Source organism: Natrix helvetica (assembly GCF_964273705.1).
Source record: "Natrix helvetica genome assembly, chromosome: 2".
Classification (NCBI taxonomy): Eukaryota; Metazoa; Chordata; class Lepidosauria; order Squamata; family Natricidae; genus Natrix; species Natrix helvetica.
Genome location: NC_138552.1, coordinates 82,961,130 through 82,975,283, shown reverse-complemented (window position 1 = coordinate 82,975,283; position 14,154 = coordinate 82,961,130). Strand labels below are relative to the sequence as shown.

The window sequence follows — 14,154 nt, the reverse complement described above, 5'->3', positions numbered from 1 at the left end:
ATTGACATAATTAATCTTTTCATAAGTAAAGTTCAGTTGTCTCTTTCTCACCTCTCTTCCCCTTCTCTCCTTTTCTCTCTTCCCCTCTTTTTCTTTCTCCCTCCTTCCCCCCTTTCTCTCCCTATCTTCTTCCCACTCTCCTTTCTTACTTTCCTCTCTCTCCATCTTTCTCGCTCCCACTTTCTTTCTCCCACCTCCCCTCTCTCACTTCTTTCCTCTTTCCTTCTCACTTCCTTCCTTCCTTCCTCTCTCCTCCACTTTCTCTCGCTCCCTCTCTGCCTCCCTCCCTCCCTCTCTCCTCTCCTTGTGAAAAAAGAAATAGCTTGGCAAAAAAGAAAAACTTTTCCCCTCCTCCTGGCTGCTCTGTTGCCCCCCTCCCCTGCCCTGGATTTTAAACTGAATGCTAGGCTCAGCTCTGCAAGTGAGAGCCCAGACGGAGGGAAATAGCTTGCGAAAAGAATAAATACCTTGGCTGGGGGATGGGGGAGGTAGCTAGAATAGAAGCAAAGGAAGTCTCACCGGGCAGAGTTCTGCTGAGCTGTGTGGTTGAGATAAGCGAGGGAACAAGGAAGCAGCAGCAGCAGCACCTGTGCCTCTTGGTAGGCGAGGTACAAAAAGCAGTGAGTGGGAGGGGCGGGAGGTGAGGGCAGAGCCAATCAGTGGTGCATTTTACCAGTTCTCCGAACTGCCCATAATTTGTCCTACCATTTAGAAGAACCGGTCAGAACCGGCTGAATTTCACCTCTGCCAGAAGTGCTCCGCTGACTGGCAGCCAACAGAGCCCCAGGCAGAATTGCGCCCTATGAGAGGGCCACTTCCAGGACTCCTCTGCCATTTCCCTTGCCTCTTAGCACCTCCGCTGCCCCCCTTGCCTCTTAGCACCCCCCTGCCGCCCCTCTTGCCTCTTAGCACCCCCCAAAGTCATCCCACCGCCCCCCAGGAGGTGATACCGCCCACTTTGGAAACCACTGGCCTAGACCAATGGAGTTTTTTGTCTGCTTTTTATTTTCTTCCATTTCTACCCCTTCCTTGCATTGCCCCCCTTCTTTGAATTCTTCTTTAGATATCTGCTTCTCTGGGTTCAGAATTCTATTTAAGCTTCATTTTAATGATTTTAATGATTCATGCATATTTTTTATAATTTCACGTAGTTCTTCAAATTCCCAGCTTTCCATGATGTCCAATTTCAAAGTTACAGTTAGTTATAGAGTTATTATTTCAGAGTTTTGCTCCATTTGTCTATATTTTTGGCTTGATATTCTCAAGAGTCTTCTTCAAAACCAAAGTTCAAAAGAGTCAATGCTCTAGATTAAAATCCTCAAAATCCAATTTCTGCTTCTATACAATGTTAAAGGGAAAACCATTGCTGCACAATTCTGATCTTTGTTGGCATAAATACATCACAGCATGTGAATATTTTTTCCAAGGTCTTCATCTCTATTTTGTAAAAATATATCCTACTGCGATGTATTTCTTGACTCTTGATTCCTTTACTATTGCTATCTGAACCTAAAAAGCAGAAGCTGTTTTCCACTTCAGTATGTTCATTGTCAATTCTATGGCTGAAGGTTGAAGCTATTGTAATAACTTTGCTTTTCTTTGTATTTGATGAACATCATTTACAGACCCATTATCCCCCAATATATGTTATAGGTGGATTAAAGTGTGAGGAAATGAGAAAAGCTTAATCCAATCTCTAGTCTCCTGAGTTAAAAAAGATAGAAAAAATTATCACAATAGTTATTAATAAATGAAAAGAAGGCTGAGAGCCCACAGTGGGAAAGAAGGCCTCAAATCACCCTTCCTTGAAACTTGATTCTTCACTCTTGCATGTCCCATGATTTGGGAGAAAAAAATTGTCTGTAATTGTTGTCATTTTCCAGCATACCATTCACCTCGTATCCACCTCATATTCCTATATGTAAGAGACATGGGGCTCTCACACCTATCTTTATTAACTGGCAATTTATACAATGCCAGTTCCTGGTCATATATGATAGCGGTTCAGTTCTTCATCTCATTTTTGAGAGACAAACACAATAAAAAGATATTGGAAAAATAAAAAATATAAATTTCCCTCCTTTTAAATTAAATATTTAAAATGTGTACATACCATATTGCAGAATATGAACTACATAATTGTCTAGATACTATAATGCAAATCTGGTATATTAAAAAAAGAAAAATATGAAACGAATATGAAATGGTCTGGTTATAACACAAGATGCCAACAATCTGCTACATTAAAAAATTGTATAAATAACTGGATCAAGATTTACCTTAGTACAGATCACAACAGGATTATAAAGTAAATAAAATTAATGCCCCAATACATGCCCAACCTAAACAGAGGGTAGTGGTTTGAAGGCTGAATTTACATTTAATTTACCATATTTTTCGGAGTGTAAGATATACCAGAGTATAAGATGCAGCAAGGTTTTGAAGCAGAAAATTTAAAAAAAAAAGTTTTTGCACTCTGCAAACCTCCCCAAAACAGCCCGTTTTTCTCCCCGAAAAAAAGCACGAATAGCCTTTAGGAGCTTGCAGAGTGCTCCTGGGGGCTGGGGGGATAAAATTGAGCAAAGAAATGGGCCGTTTTGTGCTCAATTCTACTCTCCCCAGCCCCCAGGAGCTCTCTAAAAGCTTCCTAGAGACTCTGCACGGCCATTTTGGTGAAGGGGCAGAGTTTCGAGAGGCAAAATATGCTGTATTCAGTGTATAAGACGCACCCACATTTTCAACCTCTTTTTTGAGGGAAAAAGGTGCGACTTATACTCTGAAAAACACAGTACCCTCCTAGACAGAGAAATAAAGGACATTTAGACTTTGAGACTTGACTTAGAGCCACACCTCCAAAAAACCCCTAATTATTTAGAATATTTTACATAGTGAAAAAGATTTTTGAAACAAACCATTTCCCTACTGAAATTATATAGACTTTTAGAACATTTTCAAAATTCAAAATAATGTTAATCATAATTTTCTCACCTTTGGTTAACAGTTGATGGATGCTTTGTATCCAACTTATTTACAATGAATATTAGATAGAGGTAATCCTTGACTTACAACCATTTGTTTAGTGACCATTTGAAGCTACAGCAGCACTGAAAAAAGTGACTTATGGCCATTTTTCATGTTGCAGCATCCCCATGGACATGTGATCAAATTTCAGATGCTTGACAACTGGTTCATATTTCTGATGGTCATGTGATTCACTTTTGCAACCTTCTGACAAGCAAAGTCACTGGGCAAGCCAGATTTACTTAACAACGGTGTTGCTAATTTAAGAACTGCAGTAAGGCAAACTCATTTAACAATTGTATTATTTAGCAACAGAAATTTCAAGCTCAATTGTGGCTGTAAGTCGAGAACTACCTAGAGATCTTATAATACAACAAGGAATATGGTTTGTAGATGTTGCCCTGTGGGAAGACGTGGCAAATAAATTTAATAAATAAATAAATAAAATCTGGACATTAATGTACCAAAAAAACCTAGTTTTGTTTGTTAAAAGAAATAGTGAATGAATACAAATTATACATAATAATGAAACTAAAGCTGATAGATTAGTGTGCCTTGGTAGAATGTGTTTCCAAAAAATGAAAAATGAGTGATTTTAAGCTGTGCAAATGCTGGGAGAAAAGTGATGGATAATATTGATGTATGATTTTTTTTGCTGAAAAAGGTAAAAATGATTCCATATAAGATTGTGTTTCTGTCCATGTATGCAACCGACATATAAAGTTGTATATAAATGCAGTAAAAGGAAGATATGTTTGCCAGGCAAAAAAGATAAGATGAACAGTATAAATTAGATTTAGCTGTATTTCATTTTCTTTCTCATACAGATAAAGTTGTCTTCTGCTTGTGCCTGCTGCAAAAAAGTTGAAGATTGAAGCATTTGTTCAGATGAAAATAGTAATGGAATAGGAGGTAAAAAGAAAAAAGTCTGAGAGCTCCAAGATGAACATAAAGGTTTACCATCTTATAGATTAGGCCGATTAAGTAATTGATTGCAGAAAATAACTTATTTCTTGCCTGGATTATTTTGATCAGTTTACTAGTAAATCAGATCTTATCGAAGAAATAATAAAATATAACATTGTAATATCATGAAACTAAATCCCTCCATTTTGATTCAGGCAAATTAGGAGCAGTAGCTAATAATATTCAGAAAACTGGATCAAACCTGAGACCTCAGGTAGTTATATACATATCAGAAAACAGAATGCATGTAACACAGCTTTAAGGAAATTAGAGCAACAATATTGTCACCTTTAGTTTAAATAAAATACTAACCTGCTCCAGTGTCTGAATTTTGTTGTCTTTAACTTGCAAAATCTCTAAAACCTTCCTGTCCTTGAGTTCAGCCTTCTGCTTTTCTCTAAAAACAAAAATATATTGACACTTATTAGTCATAATTTGCTGCTAATCATTTGAATTTTTCATGTCCCAATAATGAATGTCATTTCAGAGCATGGAAAATTAAATTATCTGTGCCTGACAGCCTTGCAAAATTAATCATGGAACATATGGCAAGTGACAGCAAATTTTATCCGTAAACAATGAAGACAACTTTATTCTGAATGATGTAATGTTTATGAAAGCAAAACTAGATATGCTTACTTACAAGATATGTGGCATATCTTCCAGATAAAGTATTTCTAAAGATCCCTTCCCTTCCTGTTCTTACATTATTGATATCAAAGGAATCCTATTTTCATGTTGGCAATATAGTAAGAGTAGCATATTAATGAACATCATTATTTTCCCTTTCGTATACTGAAAAGATATACTATATTAAAAAGATCAACAACTGTTTAGAAACAGGGTAGGGAAATTTTGTTCCCAAATGATTCTTACTCTGTATATCCTCAATCAAGTTCCAGATGTGGCAAAAATAAAAACCAATGTGCCATAACTTATACTAAAATAAATAAATAAATACAGGAGTAGAAAGGAAAAACAAATAGTGCTAATTACAAAGCAACACTTATCAGGTTTGCTACATTTATTGTTCCATTCCTGCACAAATCAGAAAATTCAGTATTAATAACATTGTACAATTGTACACTGCTGGATTTTTGCTTTAATGATTATCTTGTTTGCATACAATATCTGGGATATAATGTTTTCTAAATACATTTATTCGTACTCCAACTTCTCCTTGTCTACTTGCATATAAAATCATCACTTCTTATCTAGGAAAAAAAGCTGTAATAACCAGGAAACCCTGTGAAAATTGGTATTGGTAACAAATACAATTAACTGCATCTAAGAACTGGAAAACAGTCTCTTATAATGTGATTACACAAATCCTCCCCAATCAACCAAGAACTACAAAAATCATAACTGAAAGTGTAAGAATCCAAAACAATTTGTTTGTTGCAACATCAACATACCAAGTTATAAAACACAGGAAACCAACTTGTGATTTCCTAGATGTTACTGAAGAACAATGCCAAGCATGTCTATTTATTGGCCACACTAACTGGAATTCAACTTTGGAATGATTACAGATTGCTACAAAATTTGGACTTCAATATGTATAAATATTACGTGTGTGTGTGTGTGTGTGTGTGTGTGTAAAAATTTCCCTTCCACCTTTACAGGTGGTATGTGCCTTCTTCAATCTCAGGTCCTGTACCAGACACCTGGAAGTTTGAGGGTTCTGCTCAGTATCTTAGCAGTTCATAGCACTGCGATCTTCTGGGTAGGTAGCTAAGATGTTCCTGGGATATGTTTGAGTCACTGTTGCAACCTAGGAATCACAGTCCCACCACTGGGACCACTTTGGCCTTTTTTTTCTCAGGCTCTCCAGTTGCTCCTTCAGGCCCTGGTACTTCTTCTCATACTCCTTATGTTGTTGTCATTACTTGGAATCAGTAACTCTTTATCAGCACCACTATCTTCTGTTCCTTGTCTACTAAGACAATGTCTGGTTCATTCACCAGTATCTGCCTGTCTATCTGAATCTTGAAGTATCATACAATCTCCTATCTAGACTTGGGAAGATCTAGCTATACACTGTGCAGATTTCCTGTACAAAATGCCAGCCTATTTGGTTATGCCGCTTAGTGTATGCTGTTCCTGCTTGCATATTATACCCTGCCACTATATGTAGGACTGACTCTGAGGCCCCTATGGACAGTCTGACTTTGGGTCCAGTCTAGATCTTAGGTGAACTTCTGCTTTTATGACTCTGGTGCTTAGTGACTTCTTGTGCTGTGCCTCAGTGCTGTCTTTTATCCAGTGTTTTCAAGTCACTAGTAAGTTTTCCCAAAATTGGGCTATATGGAAATGGTACATTGCATGCAGGGTCTTGTGTTGCCATGACACTTCCTCTGCTCAATCTTCCTGTCATGTCTATTGTTGCCTTAGACATTCTCTCAACAGCTCATCTATGGATGTCATGTTACTAAAGTACTCCTGACTAAGCTGAGTTTCACCCAGGACAATGACTTTGATGCTCAGCCGACCCTGCCCATTGTCTTTTCGGCTTGTGTGCAAAAGTTCTGTACATTGTGAGGAGTTTCTGAATCTTCACATTGGCAGCCTACAAGTCCTCCTTTGGCAGCTGACTGTGCTATCTGGGTATTTGATGACTTTAGCCAGCTCACTGTACTCAAGGTATCTGGTGACTTGCCTCGTCATCAGGGTTCCCATTTGATTATCCCTGTGGTTCCCCATGTGATTATCGAACTACTTATAGCCAGTCTATATGTATGTTATGGGCCTTTTGGTAGTTCCAGTCATGAGTCCTAGATACCTTCCCACTCTTGAGTATCATTTGGACACATGTCTCCATGCCCTCAATGTAAATCCATGTCAGGCGGATCAGCAAGTCAATGTCTTGTTCACTTTTAGCATATAGCTTGATGTTATCCATGTAGAGAAGGTGGCTGATGGTAGTTCTACTCTTGAACTTGTATCTATATCCAGTCCTACCTGGCTAAGGGGTTCAGGATAGCAGCATGCACCGTATTGGTGTATGCCACATTTGATGGCCACTTGTGTGAACTGTCCTGAGTTGACTCCTAGTGTTGTCTTCCACAATCCCACTGAGTTCCTGGGAAGTTCCCAGGGAGATATGCTATGTTTGTCTAATTAAATTCCAAAGCACTTTCACATTTTTTTTTTCAAAATAACTATTCCCTTTATCCGTTTTAAACTTTTTTACATCAACTCAGTTTTTCCAAAAATTCTTAAGTCTTTAAAATATATTTTTCTTTATAGTGTCCTTTATAATCCAGAAAAAAATACTAATTCACAAATTAAATTTTTAATTCTATTGCTCAGAAAGACAGCTCTTTGATTATAAATTAATTACTTATGAAGTGGTGAAAGAATGAGACTCATGCAAATGCTACATCCATAAAGGCTGCATTTTGGTTACAAGTTTGATTTCAATCATTTGACTTCATGGTGAAGTGAACTAGAAGTTATTCTTGTACCTAGTCTCTGGAATCAAAAGACACAGAGCCTGGAGCCTGGAGTATTACTAAGCCTCCCTTCCACCCCCAAAAAAGACTGATCCAGGGACTCAATCTCTGCAGGTTTTTTTTAATTTTCAAGCTCAATTTTGCACGTATACCCATGATACAGGGAGATGAAACAAAGAAGAGATCAGTGTGGGGAAAGTTTTCTCTATCTCTCTTTCTATATCAAATATCAAGCTACGTCTTCTCTTAAAAATGGATATTGTGGCTAAAAATTACAGGTAAATCTGTTACAGCAAAATTTAATGCTTTAAAATCCATATGATAAGCACCTCACCATTTGTGGCAGTGAATTCCTTAATAGACAAGTCAATTTTAGTACTACCAAGAGACCCTATTCAAGTGAGAGAAAAGAGGTATTTGCTGGCATGCCTCTAGCCCATATTTTTCCATCTTTGTAATAGTGAAATGTCTAGTGTGAGTTAATCCAATTAAAGATTAAAGTTGAGTGAAAGAATGCATACTGTGTTAATATCCAAAGTACAGTAATTATAACATGAAATGATATAATAAACAGGGTTAGATTTTCTATTAGAGTTATTTATAGCATGTTTAAACTTCCCTTACATGTTACATAATTAGAATTTTAAGAATATAAAATTTTACTTAGATTCTGTTTAACGAAGTAAGATTTATTTTGTTTTGGATGAACTCAACATAATTTTTCTTTTATATTGCAGGTAACAGATGTAAAACAAATCCTAAATGCACAAAGAAAATGGAATCAGTTAACACTAGAACACATAATAGCCATCTAAATCTTACCACCAAATTTGCATATAGTGAATGTGAACAAAGGCCTTTAGCATAAATTAAAATCTGGTACAGAATTTTATCAGCATCTCCTCCTGGTGGCGTAGGATAACTTCCAACACTCATTACAGGGAAGCTCCCAAAAGGGATGCAAAATAACATTGTTCTGTGCTTCAAGCTTCTAAAATACCATTGAACCTACAGCTTCATTTTAAGTTTGATAAACAGAAAAAGAGGGGGGAAAGCAGATTTAAGGCTTGGTTTTAAAAGTAAATTGCAATGTTGGAAAATTGTGCTTGATTCAATTAATATACGCTATGCATGCCTATCACACATTAAAAAGTATTTACCCAAATCAGAAAAAATATATGCATGCACTGTCAAAGAGTTGATGATGATCAATGACTGAAACAAACTCCAGTTTAGCTAATTAGAACCACTGATGAGCAATAATGATGTGCGTTAAGAATATTTGCAGACTTCTTTAGGATGAAAAATGGAGTGAAGAGAGGCTGTCAATTTATACAAGCTTAAGCTCCAATCAGTTTTCCCATAAGTACCGCCTATTTTAAATGTTTAACAGAGCTGTATTTAATCCATGGATTTTTCACAGTCACTTTTCAACAGCTACTGTTACCTAAAAAAAATACAAACAAACAAACAAATCCAGGAAATTATTCTAAACCATTAAGTAACCATTTTCTTTTGCATATGGCCCACACTATTATGTTATACAACATGACAGAATCATATTTTCTGGGATTTGGCCCATTTTTAATGAGTTGTCAAAAATGAAATATTAGAGACGATGAGGAAACATTTAACAATGAACGAGATGAGAAAACAGAACCTGACGATTCTAATACACCACAAATATTTTCAAAGGTATTTTGAATTCCTACTATATTATCATTCCTGTAATAAATATGCAAAACAATAGTGTTGAAAATAAATTACGAATATAAGCATAAATTGGGGTCTGTGGTAAAAATCTATTACATTACTTTTTACACAAAGCACATGAATCAAGACAAAACTTCTTTATATCAGCTTCAAATAGCCACAGTTTAACTGGTCAAAAGTAGTGATAGCAATCCAATGAGGCCCCTGTGTGGATATATCTTTTACTTTTCATAAAAATCTTGCTCTGAGAAAAGAAGTTATATTTTGAACTGGTATGTAAATTAAGGATTTAATTCTAATGAAATAAGTGTATGATATAATTTTCCTGAAACCAAAAAATCTGATCCTGAACAATCCCTAAATATAAATTGGCTAAGCCTAGAGAAGCCAAGGAGCTACCTCATGCCAAGGCAGATCAGTGGTCCATCTTTCTTATTTCTGCTGCCAACAGTAAGATTTTCAGACAAAGTTTCACAGCTCTGCCTGGAGATAACAAATGCTGAGCCTGGTCCTTCTGCATTCAAAGCTAACATTTTACACTGATTATCGTAACAGGAAACATCACTAATATAATTTCATCTGTACTGTTTGAGAATATAAAAAAATCAGATTTACCATTTCATCACAGGTCAATGAAGGGAGGGGAGTTTGTCAAGAAGAAATCAAAAGCAGAGGTGTTTGAAGATTCTGACACTTTCATTAAAAGGGGTCCTGGAATATCACCATGCATGTACAAGAGGTGGGGGATTGTATAGAAGCATCATTACTTTTTCAAATGAAAAAGCTCCTTTCTTTTTTGTGTATGGCTTTGACAGATTTGTTAACCAAGCAACTGATGTTTATAAAGCAATGCATTTGAGACAAACGTTAATTGTTTATATTTCTATCCCAAAGAAACAGGAAAATTAGTAGGAACAGGAGAGAAATAAGCTCTTTAAAACTTTTGATAATTTGAATATACTCTTTTAGAAGAAGCAAGGGTAAAATATAGAGACCTATAAACTACTATAGGGTAAAATACTCTGATGCATGGAAGACTGGTTATCGAGGTATATTTTTCTCTTGCAACCCCCCCCCCCTTCCCCACTTACACATACAAACAGATCTGTGCGCTCACAACAGCATTTTTCACTTCAATAAGATATAATTACAGATTTTAAATTTATTAATTAAGAGAAGTGCACATGTCCTGAATGCCAGAGATTGACCGTTGGCTTACCTGAATGGTTGTTCTCTAGGCGCTGCGGGAGTGTCCAAGCATGAGTTAACTTCAGCTTGCTGCCCAAGGACTGAGTTTCGAAATCAGGGAATGGCCTGGTCAGAGGCCAAACTCCCTGTGACCGCTTGAAATAGTCTTCCTGGGGAGGGGGGACCTGCCTGGAGACCCAGAGTGATCTCACAACGTTAAAACACCTCCCAGCAGCAATCTGCTGTGGAACCAGCCCACCACCCGTTAGCTCTTCTAACGGCTGAGGAATAAAGCCCACCACTTTTTTCCTTTTCAAAATGGCCACCACGAGCTTTGGAGCGGCACCGGGGTTCTGTCAGCAATCCGGAGAGCTCAGTAGAGCCTCCAGGGATAGAAACAGTCCTCCGACAGTCTTTGGGCGTTCCCTTCCTTCCTATCTGTCTCCAGAGCTCACCAGCGGCCGCTGACAACCCTCCCGGTGATGTCGCAACCGCGGTGGTCGCAGAAGGCAGCTGTACTCCAAGCCGCCTGTTCCACGGGTCAGGAAAACTGAGGGAACGAAATTGCACTTGCAGGAACAAAAAACCAACAAAGACCACTTTGTTGTAGTCAAATTACACTACCAACACTACTAGTACAAAAATAATAAAGAGGCTACACTATACTATCTGGAGAGTCCAACTTGCTGCCCAAGAACTGGAGCTCCCCAACTGCATCCTTTTAGGACAACTGAGTTTTTTAAACTGAGCCTCTAAAGGGATCAGGAGGCGTGGCTACACAAACTTTGAACTCAGTCCTTGGGCAGCAAGCTGAAGTTAACCCATGCTTGGACACTCCAAGCAGCACCTAGGAGAATTGAACTATCCTTCTCTCAAGCATAAGGTCCAGACAAACATCAGGCTAACTCATAATGGTGAATTGGTATGCTACCTTAGTGCAGTACGTGAACCCAGCCAATGTAGTTTGCAAAACATAATTTATGGCTATCTGTGGATATCACGCCATTTCATGGTCAGAAAGTAATGCTAATATCATATTAGAACTAAATAACATAATTATAAAAAGTGTATTTTCTTAGGATTTCAAAAGTAATATAAGATATGGTGGCAGAGGTTGCTTCTATGTAAGACTTTCCATACCTGGAAAACAAGGCTGAGTTTCATGTAGCGTTTTCTAAAATGAAAGGATCTACCGGTAACTATGTTCTCCCATCCCAGACTTGTAAATATATACCATAGGAGATCTTTTGTCACAGCAAAATACTCTAGCTTCTCAGCTAGTGATCTGAAGCATAAATTTTCATTTTAAAAATCTTGCAAGAATTTGAAAAATGAATGTTTAAAAAAATCAAAGATTGATACTGTTAATTTCACTAAATATAACTTACATTGAGACACAGATACACAGAGATACACACACACATATATTTGTGCCTAAATATATATAAGAAATATTATTTCTTTTAATACTGCTAATGTTTTAATGAGATATGGTGACTACAAATTATGTTTTTACTTTGTAATAAAATATAACATTTGGTTACACAATTATAAACTAGCTCTGCATTATACATTTCACCACATATTGTTTTATGTATAGTAGCAAAGAGGCTTAATTGAAGAACACTGGCTGTCTTTTTACACTTAGAAGCCAAATGTCTAAAATTATGGTTTTACAGCCACGCATGTTTTATATTGTAGAGATTATGGTTTCAATTACTAGCATGAACACTTTACGCATCATATTTTCTTCTTAATTTGGAAAGCACTTTCTCATATAAAATACACTAAGTTTCTTACAGTGTTCAAAAGATCAGAGCTTCAGAACAGACTGTTTTAACATCTGCACATCACCAGGGTTTCCCCCAAGGATTTTTAAATGATTCCTGCTTGTGCTGAATAAAATGCTAACTTGCACCTTGCATTTCAAACTGTGTCCTGAGCAGCCATCCAGTTGGTACAACACCAGCTGAATTCCCACAGGCCACTGTTCAGTCAGGCTTGACTGCAATTATCATGTCAATATTTTGTGCTCCGATATGCAGATATGAACACATACAAGCTGCGTAATATTTCCTTCTCCATGGAATGTTGACTTATGTTCAATGTTCTGAGAATTTTTAATGAAACTGGGTATTAAACGTTCATCAATTGTGAACTATCACAATTCTCTGACCTTAGATGCAATGCCATGTTTTTCTATTCAGGGTACTAAGCAGTGAGTATATGATGTGACCAAAACACGTATTTTATAATCTATATTAAGATGTACTTGCATACAACATTTTGGAAAATAAAAAGTAGGCATTTATTATTATTAGATTTACTAAGATTCATGTCCTTTAGTTTAATCCCATATTTTAATCCAATGACAATATGGTAATCAGTTTGTATGACAGTGTGCTATATATGTTGATTAACTGAATAAGAAATTTGATACATGACAAACTCACATTGATTAAATTACTCCATGTACAGCAGCCTAATCAATGAGCATTGCTAAATGATTTAATACAAATAGATTCATTTGATATGCTGCCAGAAGATCTGAAATAATTCATGTAAAATTTAAATTCTGTCCTGTCATTGTATTCTGCTCCTCTCCTGCCTCAAAAAGACACATAGTTTGTTCAGATCACATAACACTCTGCCTCATCTAAAAAGAAAAAGTAAATTGTACTTTTCACTCGGTCTTCACAAGGCTACATCGTTTCTAGACCTTACTAGACATAATCCAACTTCCCTTGAGAATAGGACATTTAAAACTAACAAAGATCTTCTGCTCATGAATATAAACATTCAGTTGCAAAACAGGCAGTTATTCACAAACTGAAAATCTAGTATACCGACTACTTTGCAGAGATTGTTTGGTTTTTCCTTGTACTTAAACTTCACTAAAAACTATCTTTCATAAGTTACTATGAAACTAAAACAACGTTGTTGAATACCTAGAAACACACATGCCTGAAGGAAGTCTATGGACAATATTATAAATAAGTAAGTAAATAAATAAACAGATTTAAAATGTTAATGCTATAAACCACTGTAAAAAAAAACTGTTTTCCGGTAGACTGGAGGGAGGGGCGACTCCTGGGATATTCACACAGCCTGGTTGGTCCAGAAGACTGAGGGAAATCTCTTTTTAACCTCCTTCTTTCCCTTTGATTCCCAGTTCCTCTCAGTCTTTTGGTCCAAGCACTGTTTGAGTTCCCAGAGTGAATAAAAATTGAAATTGATTAGATGTATATATTGGCTATTCTAAATTCCAAATTATCTGAGCTGCTACTTGCAGAGACAGAGTCCTCTGTCTCGCAGCAAGCCGGGGGGAGAACAAATTGGCTCTGCTCTCTTCCTGTGTTCTTCGGGAGCTCTGACCGATCCCTGGAACTGTGGGGGTGTCAGGCTCTCCTTTTCGCAGCTCCGTGGGAAGGGCTGCTGGCCAGAGGCTACAATCAGGCTGCGGGCTATTAATTCAGTTCTGCAAGCCGCGCCTGGTCGCAACGAGCCGCAGCAAGCCTTTCCGAGCTGCGGCTGAAGTAAAAAAGCCGTCTGCAGTGTGCAGAGTCTTCCGGTGGCCATTTTGGCTACGCACATGTGGGGGCAGCCATTTTGGAGGCACGCATGTGGAAGCGGCCATTTGCAAGCCCTGGAAATTACTGCTTGCATCATGGCCAGTGTCGGGCCAGCAAGCTTAGCCTCAGCAGCCCAATCCTTCCTCCCACAAGGCCCTTGCACCGGCTGGTGACTTTGGGCAGCAGCACTCTCAGGACACGTGAGTGGCTCCAATGGAGGAGAGTAGGCAGACCACTTC

The 14,154-nt window shown here is 37.6% G+C and overlaps 1 protein-coding gene across 1 annotated transcript in view; it reads right to left on the bottom strand.

The window, feature by feature from the left end:
- Positions 1-14,154, bottom strand: part of CNTLN (centlein) — a 216,945-nt gene that overhangs the window by 164,523 nt on the left and 38,268 nt on the right. The window contains exon 3 of the mRNA XM_081940175.1: positions 4,300-4,384. Within this exon, the coding sequence (XP_081796301.1) occupies positions 4,300-4,384 (85 nt within the window). The remainder of the gene's footprint in view (positions 1-4,299; positions 4,385-14,154) is intronic.